We start from the raw sequence: 20,858 nt of genomic DNA, 5'->3' as shown, positions 1-20,858 counted from the left end.
GCCTACAACTCAAATTTTTCAAACAGGCTCTTGCTTGGTGTAGGGCCTCTTTCACCAAAGTACCAATGATAAGAAGCAAATTACGGTGTTAGGTTATGTTATTATATATGGGCCGCCTGGAAGAGGGCAGAGTCTTCGAGAAAATGACTCCATCTCTATTCTCATATTCACCTGAAGGCCCAAATATAGATGCTAGGAGAAAGCCTACTGAAAAACCAAAAAGGCTTCCAAAGTAATCAGTGGCTGATATGGAGTATGAGATTAGTAGTCTGGCCAAGACTGAGAAAATAAAATGAATCACCCTAATTTTTAATCCATTCCATCCAATACATTTCTTTAATATTAGTACCCAAGAGACTATATAGCTAATGTGGCAAATTTTAAGTATCTCCTGAAGAATTTCAATGTAATATTAAATGATTCACAAAAGCTACAAGAATCCTGTGAAGACCTATACCTTAAAAACTATCTAATGTGTGAAACAGGAACCTTTACACACTGGTGGTAGGGCTGCAAGTTTGTTAAAAAATCCTTTTTGGAAGAGAATTTAAGACAGCAAGCATTTAATATGCTTACCTATGGACTGACCAATTCTATTTCTACAAATACAAATTAGTATAAGTGTACAAGGATATTCATTACAACAGACATATTAGCAAAAACCTGGTAGCAATCTAAATATTCATCATAATAGTCTGAATTATAATGCAGCCATACGATGGAATATTACACAGCCATTAAAAAGAATGAGATGGACAGAATGTGTTCACAGGGAAAAGATAAAGCATAGGACAGCTAAAGCATAATCCCATTTGTGTAAACACTAGAAAGTATTTTTTGTAAAGATTTTATTTATTAGAGAGAGCAAGTACAGAAGTGGGGGGAGGGGCAGAGGGTGAGGTAGAAGCAGGGAGCCCGACACAGGGCTTGATCCCAGGATCCTGGGATCATGACCTGAGCCGAAGGCAGATGCTTAACCAACTGAGCCACCCAGACACCCCAACATTAGAAAGTATTTTTCTGGGGCGCCTGGGTGGCTCAGTTGGTTAAGCGACTGCCTTTGGCTCAGGTCTTGATCCTGGAGTCCCGGGATCGAGTCCCACATCAGGCTCCCTGCTCAGCAGGGAGTCTGCTTCTCCCTCTGACCCTCCTCCCTCTCATGCTCTCTGTCTCTCATTGTCTCTCTCGCAAATAAATAAAATCTTAAAAAAAAAAAAAAAAATTTAGAAAGTATTTTTCTGTATCTACGGCTATACAGAGAAATGTAAAACATATGGCTGCATATGCATAGAAAATATCTGGCAACTAACTGTAAGAGCAGGATTAGGGAGAAATTGGATATGTGATTCTTTTAATGTGAAAAGAATAGAACTGCTCTTAATATATATCTATAAAGTTCTTAAAGGTAGTACAAATAAATTTTATGAACATGAAACTTAAGAAAAATTTTCCTTAAAATTTCTGTACTGTAACACCAAAGTACAGATTTTTTTTTTTTTAAGGTAATGCTGAAAGCCAAGAAATTAATGTGAGGGGGGAAAAAAAAAATCTATGACCTTCTCAATGCATGAAGGAAAAAGTTATAACCTTATGGGTTGGCTTTTAGTTAACATAAACCTGGAATAGATTTTTATCTATTAAAAAAATACGGTATGCAATGCATGACAGAGCATATTATACTCACGTTTGCAGATTTTAACTGTGTGAAACCAAATGTACTAAAATAACTTTCCATATTAAAAATGATGTTATTTACAGTTAAGATGCCATTATATAGGAGAATGATGCTACTTCAAATATTGTTAATGTCAATGTTCCTTACACCCATATTTTTTGAATTATTAATTGGAAATTCTACATGCCAAAAATATGAAGTAGTAAAATTAAATTAATCCAGACTGATGACATAAGCTCTCTTCAGAAAACTGCATTCCACATGTGGATGCTAGATAATCTCCCATTATTTGATGGCTACAGAATTAATGCACAATTTCTCAGAGCTTAAGTATTTCACAAGCTCATAATGAAAACACTATTACTGAGCTCTTTATCAAGCAAAGAATTATAGAAAAAACTATAAAGATCTGGCCCCTAAATTCAGTAGTTTACAAAACAAGACAGATCCATGAATGGTACAGAGAGCAAATTGGAAGAACAAATCAAATCATAGAGCAGTGACTTATTTATGTTCTACACAGCTATGGTGGCTGCCCAAGGAGGAAAAAGGAACAAGAATCTTACATATTGTGATTAACATTAAAAGAGGTTCTGAATTTCCACATTTAAATAAGTCAGGGTAAAAAGTAGATCCTTCTGATTTAGAAAAGCTACAGGAAGGGGAGCCCGGGTGACTCAGTCGGTTAAGCATCTGACTCTTGATTTAGGCTCAGGTCATGATCTCAGGCTTGTGGGATCAGCCCCACACTGGGCTCTGTGCTTAGTGGGGAGTCTGCTAGATATCCTCTCCCTCTCCTTCTGCCCTTCCCCTTGCTCATATTTGTGGGCCCTCTCTCTCTCTCTCTCTCTCTCAAATAAATAAATCTTTAAAAAAAGAAAAACTTCAGGAAGTATGTGAAATTTTAGAAACTAGTAGAACTCTTTGGGGGTGGGGGGCAGAGAAAATGCAGCTTGTACCAGGCCTGTAGCAATGCTCTGGAGAAAGTAGGAATGGTCTGAGCAAGAAGTGAAGGCTTGAAGTGAGCTACGGCAAGTGAGGTAGCTGGAGCCCTCCAAGTGGTCAAGGGCCTGTAACCTACTCCATCTACTATAGTATTAAAACCCAAAAGTCTCTAAGTGCCTAGTTCAAACTAAAGTGCATGATGATTTGATTTTTCAAGATTCTTTACAGATATATGTCAAACTGACAACTGGATGACTGCATCATGCTAAATCTAAGTACCCTTTACAAAGCCAAACTAAGTCATCTTCCTTAAGCTATGGTTCCTTTTAAACTTTTAAGACTCAACCCGGTGATGTGTTTTCTCCTGCCATCTCAGTGAGCTTCTAGGCATGCTGGCAGCCTCAGGGACCATCATGGAATAAACTGTGATGGCAGAATTCAATGTGCTTTTAATAAAAAGCCCGAATGTTGGCCTTTGCAAAATACAGTTGCTTTTCTGGGCACAAAGATTAGCAATTTACAAGTAGGGTCCTTTGCTCCTCTACAGTAATTTACTATTTTGTTTACAGTTTAGTTATTCTTGACATTGAACGAAAGCAGGAACAACTGAAACCAATCAAGAACTCACACAGCAGCCTGATTTGATAGCTCCAGGGCCGCTTCTACTGACTTCCGCCATAAAGCTGAAAATGTACCCCACAGCAGAGTCTGCATTTAACTTCTCGTTCCAAAGACACATGCCACTCTGCCCAAAAGGGACAAATCAGCTTAGATGCTGGACTCATGACTAATTTTTAACAGTGCGGCAGCAACTTTGGATCTTACAGCTCAATAAATGCAGTGACTGGCTCAGCCTTAAAGAACCGGAATGTGCTGGACTCCGAGTGGAAGTCTTACTATCTGAGAAGTGTGCCTGACTTAGTCACTAAACAGGCAGTGGGCCTGACGGTCTCACAACATGGACAGCCAGTCAAAAGGTCCACAAGAGCATAAAAAACTGTCCAATGAGGTCAAGCATAAAAACAGGGGCTAGTAGGCTTTCATTTACTCTTACAGGAATGAAAGTCAAACAAAATTTGTGGGAGGCATACTGAAATCCAGCAGAGATTCCTTTTTCATTTCCATTGTGGAAGATACGCTTGCCTACACAAAACTGACAGGAGGCTGAGTCGGGGTGTTCCTTAATGTTAGAAAACAAGTCAGTGGCAACTGTCACTCCTTCTCTGTGCTATCAGGGCCCCTTGCGCGCTCCCTTGGAGTATTATCTATAAAAATCTGCTCACCAGTGAGTCTCCCTCAAGACTGGAAACTGTCTCTCTCATGTTACAAGCAGACCCTAGCAAAGGAAAGGAACTCAAAAAGACTTTTCTACCAGTGCAATGAATGAGACTGTCTTGCTCACTCTTGCACACATCTCTGCCCCTTCTGAACCAGTACTTTGGGTATGGCCCCCACTAATGAAAATCTAGGATGTTACACATGACTGGAAAACTCCTCTACCATTTCACTTTTAATGGTCTAGATTTTTCTTTTTCAAAAACAGTTTGAATATTTAGGAGGAAATGGCTAATATAAATCCAACAGAAAAATGCTTACTGGCTTAAAAGGCAGTAAAAACATTTGTGCTCAATTCATTGAAGAAAAGTGGGTGATGAATTACTGAAAACACAACATTCCTAAAAAACAAAATAAAACAACAACAACAAAAACCACATTCCTGTTTTCCAGTATATTTCCCCATCAGTACTTTTTGGTTTTCATACCCTAAAAAAGATAGTGCACAACAAAAGAAAAGCCAATTAAATCAAGTTAGGATAAAAATGAGCCCCAAGTGCCTCATCTTTAGTGCAGCAAGGTGACATTAACCCTTTAATAGCCAAAAGTTTCCAAGTCATTCTCACAGAAAATTACCATAGACCGGGATGTTACACATCTGGCCTTAGGGACTACTAATACTCTAACGGTAAGAGCAGACACCAAACAGTGATTACGTGGCTCGAACTTTTCAAAATGCAATTTCATTTAATCCTTACCAAAAATCTAGTAAGTGCTATGGTCATCCCCACTGCAACAGATGAGAAAACAGGCACAGAGAGATTACATAAATTGCCCAAAGTTCAGCAGCTCATAAGTGGCAGAACCATGACTCAAAACTACTCTGGCTATACAGTCTTGAATCCACGGTGCTACACTGCCTTTCCTATAGAACCCTCTATGTATACCAAACGCCAAGTAGGGAGTCCGCTTGAACATATGTAGAATAATCCATCAGAAAAGCTACTTGTTAGGACATAAAATCCAGGCCTAACTAAAGAGAAAACCCACTCCGAAGCAAACTTAGATTTTCAAGATGGTAAACTTATTCAGCACACTCACTTCTTCTCATTCCTCAAATCCCATTGATGGGACAGAAAATTTGGAAGAAAATAAACCATAAGTGCAAGACAACAGGCAAAAGTAGGGTCAGATAAAAATGTTCCCATAGGGAAAACAGCAAAATAATCACAACTAAACACCCAAATAAGAGAGGTCTGCTACAGAGATGAAAGCTATTCTTTCTGATGAAACAAAGTGCAGCAGAAATCCATATCTGAATTAAAAAGTATAGGACTGGCTTTCTGGGGTTATCACCAGGGTGACTTATTAAATGATGGTCTACAGCCTAGTACTGCACAAGAGCTTGCTCTCAACAGGCGAGGCTATCTCCAAGTATGGGCCTTGGGGCAGAGTGGGGTCTATGTCTGGGCCTTTTCAAAAGACACATGAAAGAAAAAATAGTGAAGATATCCCTAACAAGGACTGCAATACAGTCAAGTGCTCCGTGCTTACAGTGAAAATTTCCTGTGGCAATTGTGGGGAACCCCACAGCTCCTCACCCTCCAGACTCTGAGCTGCTTGCTTGCAAGCATGCCCAGCCCTACAGAGCCCTGCAGGGAGTCCTTACCATTAGGGAGGAGGCCTACTGCTGAAATAGTATTATAAACCTTTTGAGGAACTTAGCCTCATTTTATACCTAAAAAAACAGATTCAAAGTGAGGGGATGAAGAACGATTTAACATGCTAATGGACATCACAAAAGCAAGCCGGAGTAGCCACACTTACTTACACCAAACTGGATTTTATTTTATTTTATTTTTTTAATTTTTTTAATTTTTTTTTTAGGATTTTATTTATTTGCAAGAGAGACAATGAGAGACAGAGAGCATGAGAGGGAGGAGGGTCAGAGGGAGAAGCAGACTCCCTGCCGAGCAGGGAGCCTGATGCGGGACTCGATCCCGGGACTCCAGGATTATGACCTGAGCCAAAGGCAGACGCTTAATGACTGAGCTACCCAGGCGCCCCAACACCAAACTAGATTTTAAGCCACAGAGTGTAAACGAGAGCTGAAGAAGGTGCCATATCATAGTATAGGTGTCTATCCAACAAGAAGATCTAAAAATTGTAAATCTTTATGCCCCCAACTCAGGAACACCCAAATATATAAAACTTTTGAGGAAACTTGGTATAATTAACCTAATCCTGTATTTGTAAATGTTTGGATCACCAAGGATCAAAACCTACAATTCAAAGAGCTAAGATGAAAGGAAAGGAGTCAAAGTTAACAGCAAAAATCTGACATTAAAATCGTAACAAATTCTTAGGTATCTGTACCAATGGAGGATTTGAGGCACAAGAACCCTCAGAACTACTTATAGCTGGCAGTGAAAATGCTTTCTGATTCCTACCACAGATTGACCACCCAAAGAAAATTCTACATAGACTGATATTAAACTAAACTTTTATTCTCTAAGGATGTATGCACAGAGACCAAATTCTGGCCCTAGTTCTAAGTCCAAAATTTATGCAGCCTTGGGCAAATTACTACTTTTCTGTCTTAGTTTTCCTACATATTAAGTGGGGACAATATTTTTGGTCCCATCTGCCTCAAAGTCATAGATTAACAATCACAATAGAAAAGGTATATTTTTTAAAAAGTTTCAAAAGTATAAAGTACTATACAAATGCAAGCTGATGCTGTTAATTGAACACAAGGCTGCACAGTGGAGAGCAGATGGAATCCAGCTTTGGCTGCAAAGCTTGCTATGGAAGTCCATATACAGTCAAGTGAACATGCCTCTATAATATCTATTTCCTAAGACAGGTTGACTTACAGTCAATAGTTCTTGACTACTCTGGATAGTCAGAATAATGCCATATTATCCTCTTCAGGAGTAACTGAGGAAAAGGCCTTTGCTGTTGTCAAGTGATTCAGAAGAACACACTCTGAGTTTCGCAGTCTGGAGTAAAACTCCTGAATAAACATCGTTAGGACTGGAACTGTCAAATTCAGAGAACCAGAGAAATACCACCAGGAATTCAGTCATTTGATGGCCCTGCTACCGAGAAGTGACCTCATATGCAGCTCCAAGCAGACTTGTTGTCTAAGTCTGAAGACAGAAGTTTGAATAAGACAGACATCCTTGGCAATCAGGTTTAAGTACTATCTAAATATATGTTTATTAAATAACCTCTGAGTTCCAAATGGTGGACCAGGCAACTTACTATACTAACAAGTCCAGCCTATTCTCGAGGCAAAAACTGGTCAAACACATTTATAATGACTAATACAAGAGTGATGAATAGCTAAATGCTAAACTAGAATGACAAGACATCAAAGTACCTTAAAATGATATGCACATATATCACAAGATTAAAAAAAAAAATGTTCCACAGTACTTTTCAAGCTGAGGTTTTAACAGGGTTCTTCATAAATGTTAAGTTCTTTACGATTTGCCTTCTACTAAAAGAAATAAGAGAGAGCAACCAAATATCTGAATATATTGCTTGGATGGATTCATATCAATCAATCATGAAAACTAAATTTATAAAACAATTAGGAAAATGTAAACACTAGCTGGATGTTTGATGATAAAATAGTGTTAGGTTATTTTTACAAAAACAAAAGTGGTATCTTTTATCTTTTAGATATATATATATCTTTTAGAAATACATACTAAAGTGTTTGCTGGTCAAATGGTAGGATGTCTCAGAATTACATCAAACTAACATGGAGGAGTGCCATGTGCTGATAACTGCTGAAGGCGGGTGCTGGATTCACAGGGGTGGTCATACTGTCCACTTTTATACAGAGCTGAGATTCTCATAATAAAATGCTGTAAGTGTACAAATCAAAGATGACTCATTCTTACCTCTGCTAGAATCTTTTACTACGATGTCAGAGATTTCAAACAGTTTCAGAGGAAGGGGCATCTTCCGATTCGCAGCTATGGTCTTTAGGAGGCCAGGAAGAAGGGTAGTGCGTGCCACCTACAGGAGAAAACATGAAATTGCACTGACCAAATAAGAACCCAAACGGACTTGGTTATAAGACAAGGCCAAAAGAACTCAACAGCTTCTCAGTAGTAAGATTCTTCTGGAAAATGCAATGTGTAAATGTCCAAATCATCTTTAATTATCAATTCCAAAACAAAAAACTGAAAATATTCTGGCTCCCAAACTTAGAAAGTGAAAAATCATAAAATCTGATCAAAAATTGAGAAACAAATATAAATACAATGCCTGTATCTAGGATTAGTTATTCTATTATTTTTAAAATTAAAATTAGCTTCTAAGATTGCAAATATGTAAATTTTAATATCCTGTTTTATTTTATAAAGTAAATGAAGGAGATTACAAGAAATGCAAATATTTAAATAGATTAAATATGAACTAATCGAATTCTTAAAAACCAAGACTAGGGAAAATGTAAATGCAATTAAAATATCACAACAATGAGAAAACAGAACACAAACATGTAAGCACTAAAAAAATTATGAAGCTGCTACGGGCAAGCTGTGACTATAGTTTTCAGCTTAGTGGCCAAAGAAATACAAACATACATCCTAGTTCTAAAAACAAACAACAGGGGCGCCTGGGTGGCTCCGTCGTTAAGTGTCTGCCTTCGGCTCGGGTCCTGATCCCAGGGTGCTGGGATTGAGCCCCGCGTTGGGCTCCCTGCTCAGCGGGGAGCCTACTTCTCCCTCTCCCACTCCCCCTGCTTGTGTTCCCTCTCTCACTGTATGTCTCTCTCTGTCAAATAAATAAATAAAATCTTTAGGAAAAGAAAACAATAAATAGAAATAAAAACAAACAACAAAAAACAACTTCCCTACGTCTGTCTCAAATCTCTCATTCCAAGCTGTATGAGATAGGTTAGGTTTCAACACAGCATGTTTCCAGAAGAGTTTTATGAGCAGTGGTAGGGCATCATCGTTAAGATCCAGGGCTCGCAGCAGATACCAGCACCATACCTTTGACCCAGACTACTTAAGCTGGTTTCTCTGCTTCCTCTCCTGCTGCCTACGGCCTGTTCTCCACACACAGTGATGATTTAAGGCCTACATCACATCATGAAATTCCCCTGCTCAAAAATCTAACAGGTTTCCATCAAATTTTGAATAAACTCCATGACTTGCATGGGGTCCTATCTGAATCTGGCCCTGGCCTCCTCTCTACCCTCCATGCCTGCTGCTCCCCAGGCTTCCTGGGTTTCAGGACACCCCCCAGCAGCATTCTGGCTCAGGCCTCTGAGCCACCTCTCTTCCTCTACCGCATATATTCTTCCTCTGGATTCACATGTGGCTGTCTTACTTTCTTCAGCTCTCTGCTCTGGCCCACAGAGGCCTGCCCTGACCATCCTGGCTAAAATGGCAGCCCCTCCAAGATCCTACGGGCATTAACAGGAAGCCCCTATGAAGACTTGCTGGTAGAATGTGTGTTGAGGGAAAGAGAAAACCTTTCCAGTCACGTTCACTCTGCCACCTGCTGTTAGTAGCCTTCAACTCCGTGCTTTTGTAAATATCGCTCACTTTCACAACTGGAGAGAAAGTGCCCAAACCATTCATAGAAATGAAAGTACAATGTTAAAAGAAAGCTTAACTTACCAGAATATAAACAACCTACCTTTGTAAATAGCTTTTCCCAGTGGGTTTTTTTTCTTCCCCATTTTATAGATCAGCCTTATTTGCTTAAAAATTCACAGCAATACAAAAAATTAAACCTGACTCCAAATCAAGCTTCTAGATCTACCTACCAATTTACTAGAAATACAGGGGACTACTGGAATGTATTTAACAAAATCCTAACTGTGAGAACTCTATAGAACAAAGGACACATTTTCTTCAATGAAAAAAGCGAAGGAAGAGAGAGAGATGGACAGAGGGGCAATCTGTAGATTAAAAGAGACGTAAGAAGCACATTGACTTTGACATGAAGTTCATACAAACTATTAAAAAAATTGAGACAAATGAGAAAATTTCAACAATGACTGTACATTTAAAAATATTAAGGAATACTATTGCTAATCTGGGGAAATGTGGTAGTATTCTGTAATTTTGTTTATAATTATAAAATTTACATGTTTTAACTAACATTTTTCTTCTTTTATCCATTCTCTAACACATCTACAGTTAGAAAATAGTCCAAAATTAAGAATTATCCAAGAAAAAGAATGGGCTTAAACAATAAACTGAGTTACAAGACCATAAATAACTTTACATTTAACCATAAATAAACAGAAACCTGTTAGCCACATTAGTGTTGGTAGGACATTTCTACTGGTAAAGCAGGAGTAAAATATAGAATCTGTCCTGTCTAAAAGATGGACTCATCTAATGTATTTCATGCAGAAATACTGATTCTGAAAGTGTGCTAAACCACAGCTATATACAGTGATATTTAATGTGTTTCTGATTTTCCTCCCACTTAGATAAAATAGAGAAAACAGGATGCAAACCCTACAGAACATTACCACATCTTAAGAAATCTATCAAGCTTGATAAATGAAACTGGGAGAAAAAGGAAAATTTAGAATAAACTCAAATAAAAGTCCAGTAAGATTTACTGAAAAATCCCTCTACCCAAATGAATTTGAGTGTCTCTCACTGAAAAGAACACCATGGGCATCTTTTAAGAACAGTAGAAAAGCTAGTGGAACTTATCACAATCCTTCCAACTGGCATAAGAATTCTTCAAAGTTCTGACACTGAATAGAGAGAAACAATTTATGTACTTGATGAATATTATTACGTTAGTTCTTTAAATAGCAGTCTGGCCCTAATCTACCACATTAGTGGTACAGATTAAATCTAACTTTAAAAAAATCCAAATTTTAACATTTTTAGAACTTCAAAAATTTTTAGAATTTAAGACTCCCTCCCATAGTTTTACAGATAATGAAAATCAAGATTCACAGAAACAATCTCAAGTCACAGAGTTCACATATTATAATAGCATTAATTTTCTTGAAAGCATTTCCTCCCAATTCTAAGATTCCAGGGTTGATTCTAAGCCAGGGTTGAAGAAAATCATAAAGAATTGCATGTGCAAGAAAAACAGAATGAGAACTGACCAGTAAGAAAGAGAGGAGATGGTCTGAAGTCATTAATAAACGAAGATAACATTTACTAAGATAGTATTCTCACTGAAATATTCCTGAACTCTATGTGAAACTGCCATTGAACTAGAGGATTACCATGAAAAAAATGAAGGCAGCATAGTCAAGAACTGATGTAACAACTACTTTCAGAGTGAGTGACTTAATGGAGGTACTGGGAACAGTTGCTGACTCATTTATTACAAAATGGGTAGAAAAGATGAAATCTGAAAATAGTATTAAAGCCAACTGATTTGAAGTGAATGAAAGTTCAGACAAGACTGGGAAAGCAAAGCAAGCAAAACACAACTGTAGGCCAATCAAGAAAAGACTAAAAAGTGTTAAGAATTCGTCAACAAGGGGCGCCTGGGTGGCGCAGTCAGTTAAACATCCAACTCTTGGTTTCAGCTCAGGTCATGATCCGGGGTCCTGGGATCAAGCCCTAGTCAGGCTCCCTGTTCAGCATGGACTCTGCTTGTCCTTCTCCCTCTGCCCCTGCCCCAATTCTTGCTCTTTCTCGCCTGCGCACGCGTGCTCTGTAATAAAATTTCTGCCCCTCCCCCCGCACGGTCTAATGAATCTTATATCTAATATAAAAAATTCATCAACAAAGTTATGTAAGAACCAACTATAATCTTTTTTTTTTTTAAGTTTTTTTGGTGTTTTTTTTAAGTTTTTTGAGAGAGTACAAGCAGGGAGAGCGGCAGGCAGCGGGAGAAGCAGGCTCCCTGCTGATCAGGGAGCCTGATGCTGGACTCGGATCCCAGGACCCCTGGATCATGATCTGAGCCGAAGGCAAACCCTTAACCGACTGAGCCACCCAGGCGTCCCAGAACCAACTATAATCTTATCCAAGAAGAGATTTTTTAAAAAGTGCTCAGATTTTGTCATCTTAAGTATAACTTATGTACTGCCTCTCAGTATTTATCTAAATTCTTACCTACTTAAAATTCTCACCTGAAATTCAGCTGTTTTAGGATTACTTATGTGGACTGCTTCTGTTGCAGAGATGTCCAAACCAAGTTTATCAGCAATATCTTCTTGGGAGCACTAAGAAGTACATGCAAAATAAAGAAAGAAAAACAATGACTAAACTTAATATACAAAGTATTTAATGTTGTAAGTCAACTTATGGTCTCATAGCAATGTAGGTTCTCTATATAAAGAAGTTAAAAATAATAAATATATCAACTAACTCAGGGCCAAAGCAGATACAATTTAACGTTAACAATTCTCTTACAAGGAATTCTATCTATGATACAGAGGCAAAGTAAGTTTTTCACATGTTGATGGTGGTACTGTATTTGGGCCCTTCCTAAGCTAGTCTCCCATTTACCTTACCAGTCTAGTCTCTTACAATTAGCTGCCCATTCCCTGAATCTTACACTCTTCCTTTCTTTTACGAAATGCCTTCCCCGCCCTACCTGCTCCCATCCCTCAAGGCTCTACTTTAATGCCAGTTCTACCGCTTCCTTAAAAATATTCCTAATGACTCCTGTCAAATTTGCTCTCCCCGCTAAGTGTGCCTATGGCTTTGATTACCGTTATAATCCTTGCTAAATCCATACTGACTTGTGGTAGAATGGTAAGACTAAGAGCAGAATTCAAGTGGCCTGAATTCTGCCCAATGTTCTTTCTACTTGATCATTTAACTTCTGTGCATAGGTGCTTGATAAAGCTCCGAGCAATAAACTTCTAAGCACTCACCCTCCAAAGACAGAAAGATACCTGTCATACTCAAAAACCAGGATGACCAACAGAAGTTATGAAAATAAAACTATTAGATGCACCACATCTAATAAATGAGTTAACAAGATAATGCAAATAAAGTACCTGCCACAAACTAAGTGCTCAAAAAAATATTAACAATGATGATTAATAAGTACTAAAACTTATCACGTATATTAATGCTAACTGTTGCAAAGGAGTTTAAAACTTAACATGAAAACTGATGGGCCAGCAGGTTACTGAACGATTTTCCAACATTAGGTGACATTGCTTACTACACTATTTTACAAAGTGGTCTTCAAGGACTAGTCTGTATTTCTTAGAGTAACACACACACACACGCACACACAAATGGGTTTAGGTTTTATGTCAATGCCAGCTCTAATGATTCTTGCCATGCTCTCCTGGGAAGGATACCAAAGCCACATTCAAGCAGAGCACAAAAGAGCTCCCTGATCTGCAATGTCTGCAGAGGCAGAGAATGGTGGCAGGCACACTGAAAATAACCAGAATTTCTTCTCAGCACGAGAAGTTTTTATAACAAGATATAATGTGATTAATTAGGAAATGCAATTTAAATAATGCAATCAACTGTCAAACAGAACTAGTACTGTGTGTGTGTGTATGTGTAAGAAAGGTTGTTCCACAAACACACGGCAGCGGAGGTATCTAAGTGGCCTTGTACTTCATCATGACAATGGAGGATACGGCACAGAAATTAGAAGCAGTTTTAAATCAAGGCAACCTGAAGTGGCAGTAGCTAAAATTTTTTTAAATATCTTTTTCAATGTTAATGTGTTTAAAGTGTTAGAAAAATATAAGTAAATGAAGCTCATGATTTTTATGAATATTCTTGTAATATTTTAAATTAACTCACTTTTAAAACTATCTACTTTAACCTTAGTACAACTAGTATGCAGACATAGTAAAAATCATAATGATGAGATAACAATTACTTGTATTCGGAAAATCAAGGGCTAGGTTTTAGAAAAGGCTCTGTTTCTCTCATGCAAAACTAGATATAAGGCACAGAGATACTTAGGTTTGCTAATTATGTCACATAAATACCTCTGACGCTGAAATTCCTATTAGAAAACTGTCATTACATATTTGAAACTCTAGCACCTCACTCCTTCCCCTCCCCCAGTGATAATGTGTTGAAGTGACTTGGGACAGCTGAACAGACTGTTTCTGGCACTCCTGGTGGACAGTTCCGTCACAGGCCTGGCCTGGAATCCCCGGCCCACAGCCGACCGGCTGTATGGAATGGGACAAGTTACTGCCACGTAAGACTGGAACACCTACTTTAGAGCGCGGCGCGGAGCGGGAATCACAGGCAGAAAGGCCTGGACCAACAGGATAAACTCTCCCTGCAGAGCAGCCCTGGTCGGGCAGAGTATGTGCTCCCCTGAGACACATGGGGCTACACACTGTTACAAGAGCAAAACTCACTACTTCTATAAAAGGACAGGGAAATTCACAGGCCAAAGTCTGAACCTCGGTTAATTCTGGGGAGGAAAATAGGGTTGAAATCTGAAGGGAAACAGAGGAACGGTTTACTCTACATGGTTCTGTACAGGTTGAATCGTTTCAGATCAATCCCATGCCACTTAATTTTTAAAAATGAAATACGTTTCTCAATGCTACTTTTTGCATTTCGTTAATGTTCACAACTGTGTAAGTGTATATGCATATATGAATGACCTGTACTACAAACCGAGCATACACGGGCCGAGACAACAGAAAAGCACTGCTCTAAAAGCCAAAAGGCTAGGATTCTGGTCCTGGTTCTCCTGTCTGTATACACTTCGTTAGGTACTTGTCCTGTTGACCTCAGGCCTCTTCATTCTTACAGTGCCTGGCATACAACAGATGTTCTGTAAATGCGGAATAAAGGACTCCTGAATCAGAAACAGTGACAATGCTGAACTAGAAAATCTGTAAAGTCCCTTCCCAGGTTAGCATCCTATGAATGACAAGTGCTCAATAAAGGGAGAGGGGCTGCATCTCCTTTCCGACCACCCTCTCCCACAAACTGGTAGTAATGGAACCCCCACTACTGCACTCTCTGTAAATATAAGATGGAGAAGTCTGTCTGGAGTTGAGTTGGGGGGAGAAAATGAAGTCGTTTGTTTTTGTTTGGTTTTGGTTTTTGCCCTCCATCATTAAGCTGATATCTACGTGAAGACTCCAGAACTACATACTGTAGGCATCACACAAATGCTCAACAAGAGAAGAGGAAACTATGAACGGCATAGATGTTTTATTCTTTTCAATCTGGTGGGGGAAGGGCATTTCCTTCTATTTTGTAATAAAATTCATTTCCTGATTCAGGCCTTTAATGTCAGCTTTCCAACTCAAAGCAAATGTTGTGAACATGTTCAAAGACAAAGAAGTTTAATGTGGAACAGTCCACAAATCCTTAACTAGGGCGGCATCTAGTGGGCACAGACATAACCAAATTAAGACTAAAAATTCTAACTTGATCAATTTGGTTATGAAACTCGTTGTGAATTCAACCCTCAACACTTCCATAAAAGTACAAAATACATTGTTATCTGTCATTTAAGACTTTTGTCCTTCATGATTTTCTGTGACAAAAAAGAAACATTTTTTTTTACTAGAAATTATACAATCTCAAGTAAAAAAAGTTATTCTTCTAGAACCTGGAAATTTTAGCAGCCTAGATTTTATAAATTCATGTAAGGAATCAGAGTACAAAACTTCAGAGATTCAGTGTCAACCATCAGCTGCACAGAAAGCACAGGAGACATACCAGAGCAAAGGTAAGCACTTCCGTGAATCCAGCGGCTGCCATGTCATGTCTCAGGAGTTCTGTGAGCTTATTAAGAGGAAACTGAAAAAAAGATACTTAACTTTATTCCACCTCAATAAAATTTCCTACAACAAAAGTTTTATACAGGTCATGAAAAGGCAAACCCGCTTCCATCCTTACTAATACTGCTAGTAGCACCACTTCACTCCCTGCCCCCCCCCCCCCCACTGCCTCACTACCCCAATACTCCTACACAGATGAACAAACCTCCCACTTCACCTCTCCCACACGGAACTTCTTCTGCCTTCAGGCCAGGTTGAAAGAATGAATCTCCCAGCTCAAGATTCAAAAGGGCTCCAAACTCAAAACCTGTCTTTCTTCAACTACTAGTCATCACAGATTTTGAACTTACTCTAATCCACTGGGCATCTGTTTTGCATCCTCTCCATAGCGAATGCCTCTCATAGCACAGCACGTCCAAATACTACTTAACTCCTATGTGCTGTTTTTCTCGAATGCCTTCCTGGCATTCAATAATCAGTTTCTAACAACAAGGAGTATTTAAGGGTGCAATCTTACTTGATTAGCTATGGTGTAGGTTTTCGGGAGAGTCATCTGAATGTTGTTATATCCATAGGCAATAGCTGCATCTTCTACAATATCACATGCATGGATAATGTCAGCTCTGGTCGGTGGGATTTCAATCTCAATCTGATTCCCATCACCTATTACTTCTGACTTTAAACACATCCTCGTTAGAAGCTTGGCAATATTTTCTGGAGTTTCTCTGAAACAGGAGTGTACAATCCATAAACTTCACTGGAGTACTTAAAACATGCTTATATTTTAAGATATTCTATCTGAAATATCACCTTCCTTTCTGAGTTCCATGAGACACCAGACATCATAACAGATGATTTACAATCACTTACTTACTCTGAAAAGATATCAAAACCCTCTCTAAGCATAAGCATTCTTTCAGGAAAAATTAAAGTCTTGTGGGTACTTCATTTTTTTTTTTTTTAAAGATTTTATTTATTTGACAGAGAGAGACACAGCGAGAGAGGGAACACAGGCAGGGGGAGTGGGAGAGGGAGACGCAGGCTTCCCACCGAACAGGGAGCCCAATGTGGGGCTCGATCCCAGGACCCTGGGATCATGACCTGAGCCGAAGGCAGACGCTTAACGACTGAGCCACCCAGGCGTCCCTGGGTATTTCATTCTTGAATTCTCTCCAACAGCAAAAAAATGTTTTCAAAGCATACCTGATTCCAACTTTTTTGTTAATTAGATCAGCTCTCACTATCTCCTTTCTGTAAGCCAGTTCCTTTAAAGAGAAAAAGTTTGAGAAGCCGGAATGAGTGCCTGTCAGCTACAGCGTTAGACTCTAACTTTACCTCGTCTTGTTTGGTAGTTTCACTGCCCTCCCAAAAAAACTATGGTTAGAGCGAGACCCTCAAAATAAACGTACTGTTTCAAAACATTACAGAGGAATAAATCTGCTACACAGGTTCATAACTGAACATTCTACTTGCTAGACAACTGGACCTGCTCAGAGATAGAAAATGCCCAAACGCTTTTCTCTCAGATGGCCAATCACCATTCTCTGCAATAAAAAACCCTGGTGCATTACATCATTTCTAAGATGCTTATAAATGCTAAGGATTTTCAGTCTCCTCGCAAGCCAGTAGGTGTTTATGACCAAGAAAGAATAATTCAAATATCACCATGTACTATCAAATATCACCATTATACTAAGTGCAGATGTTTCAAAGAAATTCCTTTCTTATCATTTATCCAGGTGGGGGAATGCAACCAGGCCCCCAGGCAGTCCTAACTATCATCAATCTGCTCCAAGAAGACGGCAGAACTGGGAGCATCTCATAAATTGGTCCTCTCCTTCAAAGAGTATATAACTTTACCATGTTAGGTAGGAACAAACATGTATAAAACCCAGGCTTTTGCTAAAAAACCTCTGCAGACATAATCTATGAATATTTATCATTAAATTACTGTCAAAAGTATAACTACCACTGGCAAAAAGGCTATAAACCTAAAACTCTGGCTGGACTCAAGTAAGTACAATGGACCAGAGCCTTGCCATTCAAAATGCAATTCTCAGGCAGGAGTATCATCATCACCCAAGTGCCTCTTAGAAATGCAGGCTCTAGGGCCTTTATAGCTGGTAGCAGTGACACTGGACCTACTGAATCCAGATCTGCAGGTTATCAAGATCCTGAGGTGATGTGATCGCACATAGGGTTTAAGAAGCACAAAACTAGAAAGCTAATGACTGCAACAGAAACAAACCTTTACTGAGTAGTTAATATGAACTAAACAGTACAGACACTTTCAGGATAATCTTAACCCTCACTACAGATAACTATTAGATTCCTTATCAGTGAAATGAGAACAGTTAAGTTGTAGATAAATAACTCTTCCCGGATCACAACAATAGTTAGCTGCTGGGCCCTGGTGCTGCTACATTCCCAGTGCTTACAACAATGTTTGTCAGATCCTAAGCACTTGGTATGTAGTTAATGAGTAAATGCGTAAAGTAACAAATGAACAAATTAATGAATTAACAAGTTCAGGCAGCCTAATTCCAAAGCTCACACCATTAACCATTGGTCTGACTACCTTCCACTTCTCTCCTCTGGTCCTCTTATTCCAAATGCCATTCTTTTATATGAAAAAACAGAAGACTAGGAAAGAACTATCAAAGTACTTAGAAAAATAAGCTATTTCATGTGAGGAAGAATCAGTTCCTCAGAGGATCATTCTCCTTTGGGAGGACAACCTGAGGAGAGCTGTTCTATGTTCAGCAGGAAACAGATTAACAAATGACAACACAGATACAGTATTCCTTTTCAGAAATCCCACCATTTCAAATTTATGAAAGTTCCTTATAAGGCAAGTGATTTCAAGGATTTATCTACATGAGAAAAGTGAACCAAATTTTAAGATATCTTTTTCCTCCCCAAAGTACATATTTCACTTTTGTTAATATTTGACAATTCTTCATATTAAAAAGAAAAAGAAATTTTCTCAAATCAGACATCACTTTAAAACAGACTAAAAAGCGATCTCTGGCTAATCCCAATTACTACTGTGGTAAATCATATAGATGGCTACATTCTTGCCTTCTCTGCTGCATCCATGGCCTCACAATGGGGCACTTCAGGCCCTCGCATTGGGAAATGGGAGTCTATTTCACCCTTCCTTGAATCTAGCAAAATGACTGGCCGAGGCCAACAGGACACCATGCTTAAAAATACTTAAGCACTGGACTTGCTCTCGTGCTGTTGGGAATCCTGCAACCACCACCATGTAACGAAGACCAAGCTAGCCTGCTGGATGATGACAGACACTTGACCTGGTGACTCTAAGACTTGTGAGTGCAGCTATCCCAGGTCATCTAGATGCTAGTCTACCAACTGGCTGATTACAGAGGAGCAAGCCCAGGAGAGGTCAGCCAAGCCAGACCAGACCAGAACTACCCAGCTGACGAACAGAATCATGATAAACAAATCACTGTTGTTTCAAGTCACTAAGTTTTGTGATATCAGTTTGTTACATAACAAAGCTAACAGGCACTAGAAATTTTTTTAAAACTGAGACTGCCCATAATTTCAATTAAGTTTTCTACAGCTATACGTTTATTTTGAATTATAATCAATATTCTAAAGTATGATGCTAAATGCTCATGTTTTCAGGAAGGAGAAGGTTTTGATCTTGGCAGGTTTTATCTACTTTAAAAACTAAACAGTAGAAACTATTCCAGGCTATGATTCACTTAAGTGACAGAGGAATAGTATAAAGAAGAAGTGCTTAAAAAATGGCCTCACTGAATCATAACCACAACTAAATGACTAATACAGTAATGTGTTGGAACAGCCGTATTTATATTAATAAAATCATCTTAGGGGAAGAAAGAAACCCGACTAAGAATAATGCTGGGTTTTTTTCTTGTTTTTTTTTTTTACCAAGATTTTATGTTTTGACAATACTTGTGCTTACTACTTAGTCCTATTAATACATCTGGAATTATTAGTTACAGTGATGGCTCTTCAGTGACTGTTAATTCAAGTGTGAACAGACTAATCAGGTTTGGAGGGCTGAGTAATCTTAAAATGGGTGAGACTATAAATCACCCAGTAAACTAGTTAATAAGAATAAATAAGAACTTGCACCCCAATGTTTATAGCAGCAATGTCCACAATAGCCAAACTATGGAAAGAGTCCAGATGTCCATCGACAGATGAATGGATTAAGAAGATGTGGTGTGTGTGTATGTGTGTGTGTGTGTGTATATATATATGTGTGTGTGTGTGTGTGTGTATATATAGTAATATATACAAACCATATATAGTATACATATACAGTATATATGGAATACTACTAGGCCATCAAAAAAATGAAATCTTGCCATATGTAACAACGTGGATGGAACTAGAGGGTATTATGCTAAGCAAAATAAGTCAACCAGAGAAAGAAAATTATCGTATGATCTCACTCATGTGGAACTGAAGAAACAAAACAGAGGATCATAGGGGAAGGGAGGGGAAAAATAAAACAAGACAAAATCAGAGAGGGAGACAAACCATAAGGGACTCTTAATCACAGGAAACTGAGGGTTGCTGGAGAGGAGGTGTATGGAGGGATGGGGTAACTAGGTGATGGACATTAAGGAGGGCATGTGATAGAATGAGCACTGGGTGTTATATAAGACTGATGAATCACTGAACTCTACCTCTGAAACTAATAATACACTATATGTTAATTGAATTTAAATAAAAAATAAAATAAAATAAAAAGAACAAATCAGAGGAATTCTGGCCATCTAATGCAGTGGTATAATGGAACATGTTGGGAGCTGAAGCCAGACTATCACCTAGCTCCACCACTTAATAGTAACAGGCAAGCTATTTAACATTGCAAGATCTCTCCATCTGGGAAAGGGCCGAACAGCACCCACCCTCATAGGGTTACTGTGAGGATTAAATCCATGTAATGCACATAGTATAATGCCTGGCATGTGGGTGGATGATGGACAGACATACAACGAGCACTCTGTAACCATTATTATTACTAGTATTATCATCAAATCCATTTCTTAAATACTTACTGGAAAGGTATAGGATTTTCCATTAGGAAAAACTACCTCAGCTGCTTCAACCCTTAAAAGAAAACAAAAAGCCAGAAATATTAAAAACAAAAAGGGCCATAAATTCTAGAAATGTGTATGGTTAACAAGTCTCTCTCACTTGTTCTACAACAGTAACCTCAACACATTCAATCTGTTCACGTTCCAACACTGC

General features: G+C 38.6%; 1 protein-coding gene across 2 annotated transcripts in view; it reads right to left on the bottom strand.

The window, feature by feature from the left end:
- FARSB (phenylalanyl-tRNA synthetase subunit beta) overlaps positions 1 to 20,858 on the bottom strand; it is a 65,247-nt gene that overhangs the window by 19,496 nt on the left and 24,893 nt on the right. For both annotated transcript variants that reach the window (XM_081813508.1, XM_081813509.1), the window contains 6 exons: positions 20,666 to 20,717; positions 16,803 to 16,864; positions 16,117 to 16,324; positions 15,538 to 15,618; positions 11,991 to 12,083; positions 7,810 to 7,927 (listed from right to left, as the gene is read on the bottom strand). In XM_081813508.1, coding sequence (XP_081669634.1) covers positions 7,810 to 7,927; positions 11,991 to 12,083; positions 15,538 to 15,618; positions 16,117 to 16,324; positions 16,803 to 16,864; positions 20,666 to 20,717 — 614 coding nt within the window. The remainder of the gene's footprint in view (positions 1 to 7,809; positions 7,928 to 11,990; positions 12,084 to 15,537; positions 15,619 to 16,116; positions 16,325 to 16,802; positions 16,865 to 20,665; positions 20,718 to 20,858) is intronic.

This window comes from Leptonychotes weddellii, chromosome 3 (genome assembly GCF_054177405.1).
Source record: "Leptonychotes weddellii isolate Sample4059 chromosome 3, ASM5417740v2, whole genome shotgun sequence".
NCBI lineage: Eukaryota > Metazoa > Chordata > Mammalia > Carnivora > Phocidae > Leptonychotes > Leptonychotes weddellii.
Note: the sequence above shows the minus strand (reverse complement) of the source record. Positions and strands in the feature narration are given on the sequence as shown.